The sequence below is a fragment of the Schistocerca serialis genome, chromosome 2 (genome assembly GCF_023864345.2).
Source record: "Schistocerca serialis cubense isolate TAMUIC-IGC-003099 chromosome 2, iqSchSeri2.2, whole genome shotgun sequence".
Lineage (NCBI taxonomy): Eukaryota > Metazoa > Arthropoda > Insecta > Orthoptera > Acrididae > Schistocerca > Schistocerca serialis.
This window is the reverse complement of record NC_064639.1, coordinates 411,614,249-411,632,971: the sequence shown is the minus strand read 5'-3', so window position 1 is coordinate 411,632,971 and position 18,723 is coordinate 411,614,249. Positions and strand designations below refer to the sequence as shown.

The following is an 18,723-nucleotide window of genomic DNA, read 5'->3' as shown; positions in this document are numbered from 1 at the left end:
AATCATCCGAAAGTTCGTAAATGCAATATAGCATCTACCGTACAGTTAAAAGGAAGTCACGCTTGATCAAGGTCCGCGTCACTTTCCATTTTTGACCAGACATAACGTCTGAGAAAAGAAAGAATAATAATATATGAACACATTTCATGTAAGTCTGCAGCAATATGACCACATAGTGTATAAGAAAAACTACAGATATTCAAGGTTCCAAATGATTGGAAAAGTGCACAGGTAGTCCCAGTCTTCAAGAACAACGCCAATGAAGTCTTTCTTCCAGATTGGCCAAACAAGATCTGTAGCTTACGCCACAGTGGCCCCAGAACAGAGGACAGCCACTCATGAAAAAGTAAGTGTCAAAGAAAGAAAAGAAAAAGTAAGAAAAGGAAGAAAAAGAAGAACAAGAACAAGTAGAAGAAGACCTAAAATTAATGCGCACTTTATAAAGTGCAGTTCAAAATTCTTGAATAATTTTCTGAAATTCTACAACAGATCAACGTCAGAGATATAGGTCTATAGTTTTGAGCATCTGCTCGAATATTTGAACTGAAGGATAATTTTGAACATGTAAATAGTATTTGTTAATACAAGTCTTTTGAGGTGAGACCCTGTTCATAGTCTTCTTGCTGCAGGAGATTCTGATTTGAGATTCACGCAGGTAGACATTTTGAGAGTTAAAAGATCCTGTTTCCAAAAACTACCAAAAATTCCTTTCATTCCTTCTTCAGTTATTTTTGAAAGACATTGCAGTCTACAGTGGCTCTGGGTTTCCAGAAATGACATGATACGCAAGCAAAAAACATGTTCTAAAAGTGTTAATAGGCCTTTACCTGTCACCATACTGAAGATGCAAAACTGTTGTCTGGTTATAAATATGATATGTCCCCTGAGTTACCTTAACAACCATGTCCTTAATCCTTATTTTTTAACTGTCCACAATAACAACTGATGAACAAATTAAGAGCCTACGGAATATCAGACCAGCTGTGTGGCTGGATTGCAGAGATTTTAGCAAACAGATCACAGCATGTTGTTCTCAATGGAGAGACGTCTACAGACGTTAAAGTAACCTTTGGCGTGCCACAGGGGAGTGTTATGGGACCATTGTTTTTCACAACATATATAAACGACCTAATAGATAGTGTCGGAAGTTCCATGCGGCTTTTTGCGGATGATGCTGTAGTATACAGGGAAGTTGCAGCCTTAGAACATTGCAGCGAAATGCAGGAAGATCTGCAGCGGATAGGCACTTGGTGCAGGGAGTGGCAACTGACCCTTAACATAGACAAATGTAATGTATTGCGAATACATAGAAAGAAGGATCCTTTATTGTATGATTATATGATAGCGGAACAAACACTGGTAGCAATTACTTCTATAAAATATCTGGGAGTATGCGTACGGAACGATCTGAAGTGGAATGATCATATAAAATTAATTGTTGGTAAGGCGGGTGCCAGGTTGAGATTCATTGGGAGAGTCCTTAGAAAATGTAGTCCGTCAACAAAGGAGGTGGCTTATATAACACTCGTTCGACCTACACTTGAGTATTGCTCATCAGTGTGGTATCCGTACCAGGTCAGGTTGACAGAGGAGATAGATAAGATCCAAAGAAGAGTGGCGCGTTTCGTCACAGGGTTATTTGGTAAGCGTGATAGCGTTACGGAGATGTTTAGCAAACTCAAGTGGCAGACTCTGCAAGAGAGGCGCTCTGCATCGCGGTGTAGCTTGCTGTGCAGGTTTCGAGAGGGTGCGTTTCTAGATGAGGTATCGAATATATTGCTTCTCCCTACTTATACCTCCCGAGGAGATCACTAATGTAAAATTAGAGAGATTCGAGAGCGCATGGAGGCTTTCCGGCAGTTGTTCTTACCGCGAACCATACGCGACTGGAACAGGAAAGGGAGGTAATGACAGTGGCACGTTAAGTGCCCTCCACCACACACCGTTGGGTGGCTTGCGGAGTATAAATGTAGATGTAGATGATTCTTTATGAGTGGATGCCTAGCTGAATGTCCTGCACGCACTGTAACTCCCAAGGAGTTCACCTTCCATCTTGATGGTGTGAACGTTTGTGACCACTGTGGTGCACCATTTTTCATTCGGTGTTTATCTTGTTGTGTAATGAAATGTTCAATGACGCTAGTTTTAAAATGAAAGTTTCTTCCATCTCCATTAATAATAATTGTTAGTCTCTTAGTAATGTGACTTTCTTTGAGTCAGTTTTATTAGTTACATAGTGGCCCAGTATTACCTTACTCAAAGGTAAGGTTACTGGCCACCTCTGCCACACATAGAACCATGAAACTTGGCAACAGTGGCGTGAAATGAGTCAGAGTTGAGAATGGGAGTTGTTGAAAGAATATTTAGAAGCGGTGGCAGAGTAGTTGTAATTGGAGTCTTAATCACAAGCTGTTGATACAATACTTTTGGTATGTAATAGTCTTTGATGCTTTGGACTGTCATCCAGTATGCTATAATTTTTAAAGCCTAGTGAAAGCTGTTATGTTTCCAGCCACACAGCTACATACAAACAATGTAGAAGCACATTAATAAATTTGTGTGGATGATCACTATTTAGGAAGTCAAGTTTTCATCAGTAATCAATTGTAGATTTCTGAATATTCATCGACATATACACCTATACTCAAAAGATCACCTTACAGTGTGTGGCAGAGGGTACTCCTAGCAACTGCCCCCCCTCCTTTCTGACTTATATGCGAATGGTACATGGGGAAAGTGATTGTCAGTAACCCTTTGAATGCTATGACGACAACTCTGTACAGTGAGGAGGAGGAGCACATGTTACAATAGGGTAAGCAGAGAGTGTTTCCCAAGCAGCACTGAGCACAATTAAGAGGAGGAAACATGAAAACAAGCCTCCACCAATGTGCTTATCATAATGAATAAATGGCAGAAAAAAAGCAAAGCTTGCCAAACATTGACTTTACTGTGTGTGTGAATTCCTTGGCTATATACAGTGAGTGCACTCAAACAACATTACATACTGTTACAATGGTCATACCTTATTTTATCACCCTTTTCTTCCACTTGATGGACAAGAAGGTTTCCATACTCATCTACACAAGCAAGCACAACCTGTGATGGAATATGTGCGAATGCTATATCTTGGACCATTCCAGCCATGCCTTTCAGAAGAGTTCTTCCATTATTTTCCCTGTTAACAACTCTAACAAAACCAGTGTTCTTACCAACAGCTGAAAAAAAAAGCAGATCATCATCATCATCATCATCATCATCACCATCATCACCACCACCATCATCACCACCACCACCACCACCACCACATCCAAAAACATAATAATGACAATCAATAGTAGTGTCAACACACTACTTACTTTTTATTCCATATGCAACGTATTTTCCTCCAATATGAACAGCTAACAGTTGCCCAGCATAAAACCGGAGCTCCCAGTTAAAGTCAACAATATTTTTCAGTGTAATTTTTGAACTTGGCTGATGCTCTCCACTACTTGGTATTATGGTAACATCTTCTGAAGTAATTTCAACTGAATTTGTATCGTCGTGTCCTGTAAAAGAACTGTTGGAAACTGTCATTATTAACTGACTACTCAGTGTCAATTATCACAAAAATTCCATGGATGAGGAAAGGGAAGAAGATGTAAATTTTATAATTGGGAAGTATAGCAGGTTCTCAAAGCAGCTTATGGCAACTGATGACTACATAACAAAAACAACCCTTGTTAAAAATTAACATTTTTCTAGGAGAGTGAAAAATGTTTTAAATAGTTGTATAATGTCTTGCTAACAATTATGTTTTTTATGTCGCTTCTTGGGAATGTCTAAATCATTTTTATTACACTGTACTGACTTACGTTTCAGAGTAGCTCATTTCTTCTTCTTCTTCTTCTTCTTCTTCTTCTTCTTCTTCCCCCCCCCCCCCCCCCCCCCCCCCAACCCCCAATAATTTACAGTCCTCACTGGCATAGGCTGTTTTTGTCCGCCTTGTCTGCTGGGAGTATGAAGGAACGACTCCACAGGTCCATTAAGTATACCTTATAAACCTTACAATATACTACTTTTTTAAATCAAGAGATTATATATATTTGCCTTTACAAATGTCTGCTTGTGTCTGTGTATGTGCGGATGGATATGAGTGTGTGTGCGAGTGTATACCTGCCCTTTTTTCCCCCCTAAGGTAAGTCTTTCCGCTCCCGGGATTGGAATGATTCCTTACCCTCTCCCTTAAAACCCACATCCTTTCGTCTTTCCCTCTCCTTCCCTCTTTCCTGATGAGGCAACAGTTTGTTGCGAAAGCTTGAATTTTGTGTGTATGTTTGTGTGTCTATCGACGTGCCAGCGCTTTCGTTTGGTAAGTCACATCATCTTTGTTTTCAGGTATATATATAACCACGTGGGAAAAATATATCTAAAAACAAAGATGATTTGACTTACCGAACGAAAGCACTGGCAGGTCGATAGACACACAAACAAACACAAACACACACACAAAATTCAAGCTTTCGCAACAAACTGTTGCCTCATCAGGAAAGAGGGAAGGAGAAGGAAAGACGAAAGGATGTGGGTTTTAAGGGAGAGGGTAAGGAGTCATTCCGATCCCGGGAGCGAAAAGACTTACCTTAGAGGGCAAAAAGGACGGGTATACACACACACACACACACACACACACACATATCCATCCACACATATACAGACACAAGCAGACATATTTGAAGACAAAGAGTTTGGGCAGAGATGTCAGTCGAGGCGGAAGTGAAGAGGCAAAGATGTTGTTGAAAGACAGGTGAGGTATGAGTGGCGGCAACTTGAAATTAGCGCAGGTTGAAGCCTGGCGGATAATGAGAAGAGAGAATATACTGAAGCGCAAGTTCCCATCTCCGGAGTTCGGATAGGTTGGTGTTGGTGGGAAGTATCCAGATAACCCGGACGGTGTAACACTGTGCCAAGATGTGCTGGCCGTGCACCAAGGCATGTTTAGCCACAGGGTGATCCTCATTACCAACAAACACTGTCTGCCTGTGTCCATTCATGCGAATGGACAGTTTGTTGCTGGTCATTCCCACATAGAATGCATCACAGTGTAGGCAGGTCAGTTGGTAAATCACGTGGGTGCTTTCACACGTGGCTCTGCCTTTGATCGTGTACACCTTCCGGGTTACAGGACTCGAGTAGGTGGTGGTGGGAGGGTGCATGGGACAGGTTTTACACCGGGGGCGGTTACAAGGATAGGAGCCAGAGGGTAGGGAAGGTGGTTTGGGGATTTCATAGGGATGAACTAACAGGTTACGAAGGTTAGGTGGACGTTGGAGACACTCTTGGTGGAGTGGGGAGGATTTCATGAAGGATGGATCTCATTTCAGGGCAGGATTAGAGGAAGTCATATCCCTGCTGGAGAGCCACATTCAGAGTTTGGTCCAGTCCCGGAAAGTATCCTGTCACAAGAGGGGCACTTTTGTGGTGGTTCTGTGGGGGATTCTGGGTTCGAGGGGATGAGGAAGTGGCTCTGGTTATTTGCTTCTGTACCAGGTCGGGAGGGTAGTTGTGAGATGCGAAAGCTGTTGTCAGGTTGTTGGTGTAATGGTTCAGGGATTCCGGACTGGAGCAGATTCGTTTGCCACGAAGACCTAGGCTGTAGGGAAGGGACCGTTTGATGTGGAATGGGTGGCAGCTGTCATAATGGAGGTACTGTTGCTTGTTGGTGGGTTTGATGTGGACGGACGTGTGAAGCTGGCCATTGGACAGGTGGAGGTCAACGTTAAGGAAAGGGGCATGGGATTTGGAGTAGGACCAGGTGAATCTGATGGAACCAAAGGAGTTGAGGTTGGAGAGGAAATTCTGGAGTTCTTCTTCACTGTGAGTCCAGATCATGAAGATGTCATCAATAAATCTGTACCAAACTTCGGGTTGGCAGGCCTGGGTAACCAAGAAGGCTTCCTCTAAGCGACCCATGAATAGGTTGGCGTACGAGGGGGCCATCCTGGTACCCATGGCTGTTCCCTTTAATTGTTGGTATGTCTGGCCTTCAAAAGTGAAGAAGTTTGGGTCAGGATGAAGCTGGCTAAGGTGATGAGGAAAGAGGTTTTACGTAGGGTGGCAGGTGATCGGCGTGAAAGGAAATGCTCCATCGCAGCGAGGCCCTGGACGTGTGGAATATTTGTGTATTAGGAAGTGGCATCAATGGTCACAAGGATGGTTTCCGGGGGTAACAGATTGGGTAAGGATTCCAGGCGTTCGAGAAAGTGGTTGGTGTCTTTGATGAAGGATGGGAGACTGCATGTAATGGGTTGAAGGTGTTGATCTACGTAGGCAGAGATACGTTCTGTGGGGGCTTGGTAACCAGCTACAATGGGGCGGCCGGGATGATTGGGTTTGTGTATTTTAGGAAGAAGGTAGAAGGTAGGGGTGTGGGGTGTCGGTGGGGTCAGGAGGTTGATGGAGTCAGGTGAAAGGTTTTGCAGGGGGCCTAAGGTTCTGAGGATTCCTTGGAGCTCTGCCTGGACATCGGGAATGGGGTTACCTTGGCAAACATTGTATGTGGTGTTGTCTGAAAGCAGTCCCTCAGCCACATACTCCCGACGATCAAGTACCACTGTCGTGGAATCCTTGTCCGCCGGAAGAATGACGATGGATCGGTCAGCCTTCAGATCACGGATAGCCTGGGCTTCAGCAGTGGTGATGTTGGGAGTAGGATTAAGGTTTTTTAAGAAGGATTGAGATGCAAGGCTGGAAGTCAGAAATTCCTGGACGGTTTGGAGAGGGTGATTTTGAGGAAGAGGAGGTGGGTCCCGCTGCGACGGAGGCCGGAACTGATCCAGGCAGGGTTCAATTTGGACGGTGTCTTGGGGAGTTGGATCATTAGAAGTAGGATTTCGATCATTTTTCTTCGTGGCAAAGTGATATTTCCAGCAGAGAGTACCAGTGTAGGACAGTAAATCTTTGACAAGGGCTGTTTGGTTGAATCTGGGAGTGGGGCTGAAGGTGAGGCCTTTGGATAGGACAGAGGTTTCGGATTGGGAGAGAGGTTTGGAGGAAAGGTTAACTACTGAATTAGGGTGTTGTGGTTCCAGATTGTGTTGATTGGAATTTTGAGGTTTTGGGGGGAGTGGAGCTGGAAGTGGGAGATTGAGTAGATGGGAGAGACTGGGTCTGTGTGCAATGAGAGGAGGTTGAGGTTTGCTGGAAAGGTTGTGAAGGGTGAGTGAGTTGCCTTTCCGGAGGTGGGAAACCAGGAGATTGGATAGTTTTTTGAGGTGGAGGGTGGCATGCTGTTCTAATTTGCGATTGGCCTGTAGGAGGATGCTCTGAACAGCCGGTGTGGATGTGGGAGAGGAAAGATTAAGGACTTTTATTAAGGATAGGAGTTGACGGGTGTGTTCATTGGCTGAGTTGATGTGTAGGTGAAGGATTAGGTGGGTGAGGGCAATGGATTGTTCAGTTTGGAACTGGAATAGGGCTGATGGAAAGAAGGGTTGCAGCCAGAGATGGGAACTTTAAGTGTGAGGCCTTTCGGGGTAATGCCAAATGTCAGACAAGCCTGAGAAAATAGAATATGGGAGCGTAATCTGGCTAGGGCTAAAGCATGTTTGCGGAGGGAATGTAAATAAAACTTAATGGGGTCGTTGTGGGGGTGTTGTGAGGGTGACATGGTATTAGCAGGTGGAAAGTGTAACATGAGGCTGAAATGAAAATGAAAATAAAAATATATGGGGAGAGATAAAGGTGAACTGGAAAGTAACTGGAGATCAGGTGTGAAAAAAGGCGACAAGGTGTTGGTTGCAGCTGGGCTATGTTGGACTTGGGTTGGTAGACAACGATGTGCACAGTCCTACACTCGTACTCTCTGCTGGAAATATCACTTTGCCACGAAGAAAAATGATCCTAATCCTACTCCTAATGATCCAATTCCCCAAGACCCCATCCGAATTGAGCCCTGCCTGGAACAGTTCCCTCCTCCGTCGCAGCGGGACCCACCTCCTCTTCCTCAGAATCACCCTCTCCAAACCTTCCAGGAATTTCTGACTTCCAGCCTTGCATCTCAATCCTTCTTAAAAAACCTTAATCCTACTCCCAACATCACCACTGCTAAAGCCCAGGCTATCCGTGATCCGAAGGCTGACCGATCCATCGTCATTCTTCCGGCGGACAAGGGTTCCACGACCGTGGTACTTGATCGTCGGGAGTATGTGGCTGAGGGACTGCGTCAGCTTTCAGACAACACCAGATACGAAGTTTGCCAAGGTAACCCCATTCCCGATGTCCAGGTAGAGCTTCAAGGAATCTTCAGAACCTTAGGCCCCCTGCAAAACCTTTCACCTAACTCCATCAACCTTCTGACCCCACCGACACCCCACACCCCTACCTTCTACCTTCTTCTAAAATCCACAAACCCAATCATCCTGGCCGCCCCATTGTAGCTGGTTACCGAGCCCCCACAGAACGTATCTCTGCCTACGTAGATCAACACCTTCAACCCATTACATGCAGTCTCCCATCCTTCATCAAAGACACCAACCACTTTCTCGAACGCCTGGAATCCTTACCCAATCTGTTACCCCCGGAAACCATCCTTGTGACCATTGATGCCACTTCCTTATACACAAATATTCCACACGTCCAGGGCCTCGCTGCGATGGAGCATTTCCTTTCACGCCGATCACCTGCCACCCTACGTAAAACCTCTTTCCTCATTACCTCAGCCAGCTTCATCCTAACCCACAACTTCTTCACTTTTGAAGGCCAGACATACCAACAATTAAAGGGAACAGCCATGGGTACCAGGATGGCCCCCTCGTACGTCAACCTATTCATGGGTCACTTAGAGGAAGCCTTCTTGGTTACCCAGGCCTGCCAACCCAAATTTTGGTACAGATTTATTGATGACATCTTCATGATCTGGACTCACAGTGAAGAAGAACTCCAGAATTTCCTCTCCAACCTCAACTCCTTTGGTTCTACTCCAAATCCCATGCCACTTTCCTTGGCGTTGACCTCCACCTGTCCAATGGCCAGCTTCACACGTCCGTCCACATCAAACCCACCAACAAGCAACAGTACCTCCATTATGACAGCTGCCACCCATTCCACATCAAACGGTCCCTTCCCTACAGCCTAGGTCTTCGTGGCAAACGAATCTGCTCCAGTCCGGAACCCCTGAACCATTACACCAACAACCTGACAACAGCTTTCGCATCTCGCAACTACCCTCCTGACCTGGTACAGAAGCAAATAACCAGAGCCACTTCCTCATCCCCTCGAACCCAGAATCCCCCACAGAAGAACCACAAAAGTGCCCCTCTTGTGACAGAATACTTTCCGGGACTGGACCAGACACTGAATGTGGCTCTCCAGCAGGGATATGACTTCCTCTAATCCTGCCCTGAAATGAGATCCATCCTTCATGAAATCCTCCCCACTCCACCAAGAGTGTCTCCGCCGTCCACCTAACCTTCGTAACCTGTTAGTTCATCCCTATGAAATCCCCAAACCACCTTCCCTACCCTCTGGCTCCTATCCTTGTAACCGCCCCCGGTGTAAAACCTGTCCCATGCACCCTCCCACCACCACCTACTCGAGTCCTGTAACCCGGAAGGTGTACACGATCAAAGGCAGAGCCACATGTGAAAGCACCCACGTGATTTACCAACTGACCTGCCTACACTGTGATGCATTCTATGTGGGAATGACCAGCAACAAACTGTCCATTCGCATGAATGGACACAGGCAGACAGTGTTTGTTGGTAATGAGGATCACCCTGTGGCTAAACATGCCTTGGTGCATGGCCAGCACATCTTGGCACAGTGTTACACCGTCCGGGTTATCTGGATACTTCCCACCAACACCAACCTATCCGAACTCCGGAGATGGGAACTTGCTCTTCAATATATCCTCTCTTCCCGTTACCCACCAGGCCTCAATCTCCGCTAATTTCAAGTTGCCGCCACTCATACCTCACCTGTCATTCAACATCATCTTTGCCTCTTTACTTCCGCCTCGACTGACATCTCTGCCCAAACTCTTTGTCTTTAAATATGTCTGCTTGTGTCTGTAGATGTGTGGATATATATGTGTGTGTGTGTGTGTGTGTGTGTGTGTGTGTGTGTGTGTGTGTGTGTGTGCGCGCGTGCGAGAGAGAGAGAGAGAGAGAGAGAGAGAGAGAGAGAGAATACCCGTCCTTTTTTCCCCCCTAAGGTAAGTCTTTCCGCTCCCGGGATTGGAATGACTCCTTACCCTCTCCCTTAAAATCCACATCCTTTCATCTTTTCCCTCTCCTTCCCTCTTTCCTGATAAGGCAACAGTTCGTTGCGAAAGCTTGAAAAAAAAATATATATATATATATATATATATATAATGAAACATTCCACGTGGGAAAAATTATATATAAAAACAAAGATGAGGTGACTTACCGAACGAAAGCGCTGGCAGGTCGATAGACACACAAACAAACACAAACATACACACAAAATTCAAGCTTTCACAACACACTGTTGCCTCATCAGGAAAGAGGGAAGGAGAGGGGAAGACGAAAGGAAGTGGGTTTTAAGGGAGAGGGTAAGGAGTCATTCCAATCCCGGGAGCGGAAAGACTTACCTCCGCTCCCGGTATTGGAATGACTCCTTACCCTCTCCCTTAAAACCCACTTCCTTTCGTCTTCCCCTCTCCTTCCCTCTTTCCTGATGAGGCAACAGTGTGTTGCGAAAGCTTGAATTTTGTGTGTATGTTTGTGTGTCTATCGACCTGCCAGCGCTTTCGTTCGGTAAGTCACCTCATCTTTGTATATATATATATATATATATATATATATATATATATATATATATATATATATATGCTTGTGTCTGTATGTGTGGATGGATATGTGCGTGTGTGCGAGTGTATACCTGTCCTTTTTTCCCCCTAAGGTAAGTCTTTCCGCTCCCGGGATTGGAATGACTCCTTACCCTCTCCCTTAAAACCCACTTCCTTTCGTCTTCCCCTCTCCTTCCCTCTTTCCTGATGAGGCAACAGTTTGTTGCGAAAGCTTGAATTTTGTGTGTGTGTTTGTGTCGCCTTCTCCTTTTTACCGTTTGTTTGTGTGTCTATCGACCTGCCAGCGCTTTTGTTCGGTAAGTCACCTCATCTTTGTTTTTATATATAATTTTTCCCACGTGGAATGTTTCCTTCCATTATATATATATATTCATTTCATTGTTGCCCTTATGGACAGTGTTTGAACTCGAAAATCACATGATGACACAATTTTCACTTCTTTCCTTTCTTCCTCTTCTCTTCCCAAAATCTCTTCATCCTTTGGCTGTGCTCCTGTTTCCTTTGCTCTGTCCATAATGTTCCTTTCTTCTTTCTCTCCTTTACAATAAATTTTGCACTCCTAACTTTGTTTCTGAAGTATTTCCTGTCTCCTATCATTTGCCTGTTGATCCCTATCTGCCTTAAGTCTTCGTCTATTTCATGATACCAATTTGTTTTCTTGCTTGAGCTGTTTACTACATCAAAAATTTTCTTTGTAAGTCGGTTGTTGTCCATTCTCTGTATGTGCCCATAGAAAGTTAATCTGCGTTTTCTGATCGCGTCTGTTAGTCTGTCAGTGTGCTGGTACAGCTCTTTGGTAGGTCGCTTCATCCATATGCCATCTCTGTGAATTGGTCCAAATATTTTTCTGAGAATTTTGCGTTCTATTTTTTCTGTGTCTATGATGCCTGATGCTCCAATTGTGGTTGTTTCTGACGCGTACAATGCTTCTGGTATTACAACTGTTTTGTAGTGCCTAAGTTTGGCCTGCCTCGATATGCTTTTCTTATTATAATGTGACCATGTGAGTTTGTATGCCTTCTGGAGTTTCTTCGTTCGTTCCATGTTAGCCGCCTTGTTTGATCCTCCCATTTGTATGTACTCCCCTAAATACTTAAATTTTTCGACTCTTTCTACGGATCCATATACCGTATGCATGGTGTGTACATTGTTGGTCTGTCGTTCCATATATTGTGTCTTCTCGTAAGATACCTGCAGACCTGTTTTGGCAGCTATTTCATGCAAGCATTCCAGTGCTTCCTTTGCCTCCTGTGTATTATTGCTGAGTATGGCTATATCATCTGCAAATGCCAGACATTTTATGATTGTTTTGGTTTCACGTGTTCTTCCCAGCTGTATTCCTTTAACTTGTTCCTCCCACTGCTTGATAATTTTGTATTTTGTCTAACACCATGTTGAACAGGATTGGTGAGAGCCCGTCTCCTTGTTGGACACCTGTGTGTATGTGGAAGGGTTCCGAAATTTCTCCCATGAACTTAATCTTGGAGGTAGTGTCTGTAAGCGTCTGTTGTATAAGTGCCCTGGTTTTTCTGTCGATACCATATTCTTCCAGTACGTCAAAGAGTGTCTGTCTGTCTATGGAATCATATGCTTTTTTAAAGTCCACAAAGGTAACTACAGTGTTTCTTGCCTGTCTGACTTTCAAAAGTGTTCTCAAGTTCCAGATCTGTTCGATGCATGATCTCCCTTTTCTGAAGCCTGCCTGGTATTCCCCAATTTGCAGATCTGCTTGTGGTTCTAGTCTGTTTAATAGCACCTTAGAGAAAATTTTGTATGTAACTGGTACTAGCGAAATGCCTCTGTAATTGTTTGGATCTGACTTATCACCCTTTTTATGTAACGGATGGATCAATGCACATTTCCATTCCTCTGGCACTTTCTCTGTGATCCAAATTTCGGAGATAATCTTATGGATTTTTTTGGTGATGTTTTCATCTTGGAGTTTCCAGATCTCGGCGATAATACCATCTTCTCCGGCAGCTCTGTTATTTTTCATTTGTTTTATGATTTCCTCTATCTCTTCTATTGTGGGTGGATCAGAATCAGCATTAGATGTGGTCTTTTGGAATGTTAATTTTCCTGTAGGTTTTTTGCAATTAAGAAGTTTATCAAAGTAATGTTTGAGAATTTTACAGTTTTCTTTTGTGTTTGTTTCCAGGGATCCATCTGTTCTTCGGAAGCAGAGGCTAGGGGGTTGATAGCCCTTAATATTTTCTTTGAAAGTTCTGTAAAAATTTCTTGTGTTATTTCTTTTGAAATCTTCCTCAATTTCTTTTAGTCTGTTATTGTCATATGCTCGTTTTTCCCTTCTGATTTCCTTCGATGCTAGTTTCTGAACTTCGTGAAATTCTTTCCATGTTTCTGAATTTCTGTAGCTACTGAACTTGTCCCATGCTTGCTTTCTTCTCTCAATGGCTTCATCACACTTTGCGTTCCACCACCTATGTTTGCGTTTTCTAGGTGGTTGTCCCCAGCACATAGTCTTCTGAACTGCCTTCGCCAGATCTGTCCATGTGTATATATATATATATATATATATATATATATATATATATATATATATATATATATATATATACACACACACAAAGATGAGGTGACTTACCAAACAAAAGCGCTGGCAGGTCGATAGACACACAAACATACACACAAAATTCAAGCTTTCGCAACAAACTGTTGCCTCATCAGGAAAGAGGGAAGGACAGGGGAAGACGAAAGGAAGTGGGTTTTAAGGGAGAGGGTAAGGAGTCATTCCAATCCCGGGAGCGGAAAGACTTACCTTAGGGGAAAAAAGGAGGAAAAAAGGACAGGTATACACTCGCACACACGCACATATCCATCCACACATACAGACACAAGCAGACATATTTAAATATGTCTGCTTGTGTCTGTATGTGTGGATGGATATGTGCGTGTGTGCGAGTGTATACCTGTCCTTTTTTCCCCTAAGGTAAGTCTTTCCGCTCCCGGGATTGGAATGACTCCTTACCCTCTCCCTTAAAACCCACTTCCTTTCGTCTTCCCCTCTCCTTCCCTCTTTCCTGATGAGGCAACAGTTTGTTGCGAAAGCTTGAATTTTGTGTGTATGTTTGTGTGTCTATCGACCTGCCAGCGCTTTTGTTCGGTAAGTCACCTCATCTTTGTTTTTATATATAATTTTTCCCACGTGGAATGTTTCCTTCCATTATATATATATATATATATATATAGAGAGAGAGAGAGAGAGAGAGAGAGATCATTTCATTAAGCAATTTTTGTGGTAACATTTCTGCCGGCATTATTCATGTGCTCCTCACCCCATCAGCTCCTCCTCCTCCTCTTGCGCATTTTCTTTTCTTTCTTGATTTTTCTGCTTTTTAGGCCAGAGGACACAGTCTTTGGAATTCATTACAGAATCACACACACTGAACCACCACTTGCCAAAGTGCAGACTGAAGTAATCCAGCAAGTACTACCGAGGCAACATTGAGCACTGAAATTGTACTGTCACATAATTTCACATAAAAATAGTAAAAATAGCCCTCGTCACACGACAAGGCTGTCTTTGTCAGAAATTATTTTGACAATGGCTGTTTTTGAAGAACCATCACATTTCTGAGCTGCAATAACTCAAGACAAGTCATTTCTGTCAAGTCTGAGTAGAACAAATAGTGAATCTTGGGGATAGCTGCAAGAGTGTGCTGGAATAGCAAAAATGAAAAAACTGACAAAGGTCGGTTCTTTTTATGTAGTGTTCAACTTCAAGTATCCTGTATAAATATCTAGATGACCAAGATAGCTAGTTTGAGTTAAACAATAACAACTCAGTGATAAATAAATAAATTATATATCAACAGTTAACTGTACAATTCAAAACTTTTGTCATTTGAAAAACATACGTGACAATGAACGACCACATGGGTTATTGCAGCATAACCCACATTTCGCAAGAGGACTACCACAGAACTAATACAATTCAAAAACTAAAAGATGGAGAGTAGTGTCAGAAATTTTGCAAAAAATGAACAGACTTTTCTTCCTTGGGACCTGTTCAACCTGATACAGTTTGCTGATTCAAGAAGATGTAGGTCACTGTAGTCATGCAGAGACAGAGGCATGTTCAGGGTGGAACAGCACAGTGTGCTGAATCAAACCAGTATACAGACTCAAGACAACAACAAGAGTGGAACAATTCAAGACACAGATACTTGGTCTTGGAATGAATTACTAACTGTGATTTGTTTGAAATACGGTACATGGAACCAACACAATTTCACTGACAATTTTCACGTACAGAAAATGCTTCACAAATGACCGATGTGCGAATTACCTATGGTGACTGACAACATTGTGGAATGCATACATAAACGTATTTGTCAATCTCACTGCTCCACAATACTGATAGTTCACCAGTGGTCATGGCGATTTGTAAGCCACAAAAAATTCAATACCTCAAGAGGTTACAACAGATTCTCGATGGGTTGAAGATAACCTCAAAGTTGGATCAACTATGGTAATAAGGTTTCTTCATAGACCACATGCCTCAGGATCCACAGTTGCAGAGTGCTAAGGAGAAAACACTGAGAATACCACTACTCAGTTTCCTCACCATGCTATTGTAATAGGGGTAGACTTCAATTCACCAGCTTTAGAATGGAAGAGTCGTGTGATTAAAACTGGTACCAGAGTCAAGGTTCATGTGGAATTGTTTTGAATGTAATGTATGAAATTATTTCAAGCAGGTAAGTAGAGCACTGACTCTTGAGGTTAAGTCTTAGACATCCTAGTAGACTAGAACTTTTCTTGTCAATTAATAAGAGGTCATACATGATCATCAGGCTGTTAAAGCATTAATGGCTATAGGTGTTACAAGGAATGTTAAGAAAGGTAAGAAAATATTTTTGTTTAGCAAGGGTGTGCAAAGCGTGACAAATACGAGAAACTTCTGATAGAAACATGGAGGCAGATTGTAGACTTAAATTATGTTAGCATGATGCTGAATCAAAATGAAACATACTGAAAACGGGTAGCAAACACTTAGTGAATGCTTTACAAGGGTGGTTTGATAACACTAGTAAATTTCCATGAAAGAATGGAACATTCTCGTTGCATCTTCATGGTTGGTAAGCTTTATTATTCCAAGGATCATACAAGGAATTTCAACAATGTATGGTGTACTGTTAATTTCCTACAGCCGTCTGAACTGGTCAGTGGGTCTACTACGGTTGAAAATGGATGAAACGGAGTTTGATACTGTTGTTAAACATTTTCATTTAAAGAGTTGGACTGCCGCACAAATTAAAACATAATTGGGTGAAGTTCACACAAACCCTGCACCATCACTGAAGACCATTTACTTTTGGATTAGTGGTTTTAAAAGTGTTCGGACAAGGGACGAAGACTAAGAGCACTTCGCCTGGCCAGCTGAGTTTTGTTTTGTTTTGTGGCACAAAAACTACTAAGGTCATATGTGCCCATGTCAGAACCTTAGAACACCACAACAGAAAAGGAATTAAAAGCGACTACACATTAAGCCCACTCAACGGAAGGAAAGACAGCTAAAAATAAGGACTTCCTCTTTGAGAAAGGTCCACAAAATATGCTGTAAAGATGGCAGAGGTCCTTAACTAAAGATTAAATGTTCTCCGCCATATTGCTAAAACAGATAACAAATAAAATGCAGTTGACAGCCTGTGCATCGTTCACTAAAACGGCCAATAACTCAGATGGAAAACATACATTAGAATGTAAGTGGTTTAAAAAAAAAAAAAAAAAAAAAAAAAAAGAGCGTTTGGACAAGAAATGGCAAACAGGCAATGGGTGATCACAACGAGCACAGTTAAGGTCACCACACAGGGAACCATCGACAAATACAGTAATTAAAACTACCAAATAAAAATTTGTGAGACAGCAGGCACCTCAACTGAGCAAGTGCATAACCTCTGCATGGAAATTGGCTATTACAAAGGTACATGCAAGGTGAGTGTCGCAGTTGGCCACAGTCAACCAAAAGCAGATCTGGTAAAATATTTCAACACAATGTCTGGCAATGCTTAATCACAACCCGCAAGACTTTTTGTGCCAATTTGTGATTGTGATGAAATGTAGATCCATCACTACACACCAGAGTCAAAATGGCAGTCAAAACAATGGACAAAGACTGATGAAAGTACACCAAAGAAGGTAAAGAGAATTTTCTCAGGTGGTTGAAGGCCCTTTTTTTTTGGGGGGGGGGGGGGGGGGAGGGGGGGGGGATTCCCAAGGAATAATTCTCATATTTACATGGAAAAAGGCAGAAACATAAGTGGACACCATTATGCTTCATTGCTGGTTTGTTTGAAACTTGCATTGGCTGAAAAAAGACCAAGGCTGGCATGCAAAAAAGTGCTCTTTCACCAGGATGACGCACCATCCCACACATCAGCGAATACAATGGCAAAAGTTCATGAACGAGGCATTGAACTAGTTCCTCATCTCCTCTATTTACTAGACTTAGCTCCTAGTTACTTTTTCCTGTTCCCTTGCTTGAACCTTTGGCTTGCTGGGAAGAATTTTTCATCGAATGAGGAAGTGGTAACTGCAGTCAATGAGTATTTTGCTGAGTCTGACAGAACCTATTTTTTCAACTGTGTGAAAGGGTGGAGGATCACATGACCAAGTGCATAACCCCCATAGGAGACACTGTTGACAAATAAGGCGAGTTGTTTACAAAAGAAACATTTTTTTTTCCTTTTCTGTTTTATCAGACTATTAAACCAGCCTTGTATGCATTCCACTCTGTGTTGTGCACTTCTTGTTGTTTTCTTATTTTGAAATGTCCACGATGGGGTACAAATACAACCCTCATTACACCACAAGGGACTGACAATCTCTGTAAGCAATACGTCAGTTCTGCTTTTGCAGGAGCACAGAACATGGTCATACACTATCAGCCCTCTTGAGAGAGAGGCAACGCTTGTTGCTACCCTCAGCTTTCTCCCGTCAAGTCATTCAAGTTCGAATTTGTTCCTGCCATGGCCGACTGTCACAATATAGTGTCCAAATAACACATCATAACGAAAACACTTTTCAGTAATATACATTTCAATGGTCTGGGTTAAACCAATACAGTCAATTACAACAAGAAGAAAAACTAAAGAACTTCCAACAACCATTACTCGGCTCTACAGTGCTGCAATGTTAACACGGAAGAGAACACTTGAAATTTTAATTTTAAGACTAATTAGCTAATATTTCATTGTGCCTGAAAAATCATTATATTATCATTTATTTATCAGAACTTGAAACATGATTCAGTGAGGAGCAACTCACTCGACACAAACATGGTAATAGATTACTTAGAAAAGGACTGAAATGTAAGAATTTTAAGATTAACCATGCCTATGAGTAGAGAGGGGAAGGGGAGCAGGTTACATAACCACCTCCACATTAAATGCTGATGTCCTTAAAAGCTCAATAAACACGCATTATATTACTCACATGGTTTGAGGAGATTGATGCAGTTTTGCCAAAGTGGAAGGTGGCTGCATGTTTAAGACAATTTTCTCCATTTCAGAAGCACCATAAATCTGTAACATACAACATTATGACAAAATTGAAATCTAACGGTGGCACAAATAAGTACACTAGATTCTGGCTAATCTGGCCATTCCTGGCACATACAGGTGCTGGATTAGCGGAAGTGCTGGATTATTGAGTGTCTGAAATTTATTTTATTCATTTATTCTGTTTTTTATTTGTTTTGAAAACAATGGGGATGTAGTGTACTGTACTTTCTTACATCGAAGGATACAATTTTAAAACAGAGGATATACTTTATTAAATCCAAAAATACATTAATTTCCAAGGTAAACTCAGTGCTTGAGCGTATACTGTATGCAATTCTACACTCATATCACTCACTATGAAACATGTCCCCAATTTTTAACTGTCGCAAT

The 18,723-nt window shown here is 42.5% G+C and overlaps 1 protein-coding gene across 1 annotated transcript in view; it reads right to left on the bottom strand.

Moving 5' to 3' along the window:
- Positions 1-18,723, bottom strand: part of LOC126457247 (enhancer of mRNA-decapping protein 4) — a 164,908-nt gene that overhangs the window by 120,477 nt on the left and 25,708 nt on the right. The window contains exons 2-4 of the mRNA XM_050093399.1: positions 18,266-18,354; positions 3,357-3,559; positions 3,023-3,215 (exon numbers count right to left, since the gene is read on the bottom strand). Of these exons, the coding sequence (XP_049949356.1) occupies positions 3,023-3,215; positions 3,357-3,559; positions 18,266-18,336 (467 nt within the window). The 5' untranslated portion in view covers positions 18,337-18,354. The remainder of the gene's footprint in view (positions 1-3,022; positions 3,216-3,356; positions 3,560-18,265; positions 18,355-18,723) is intronic.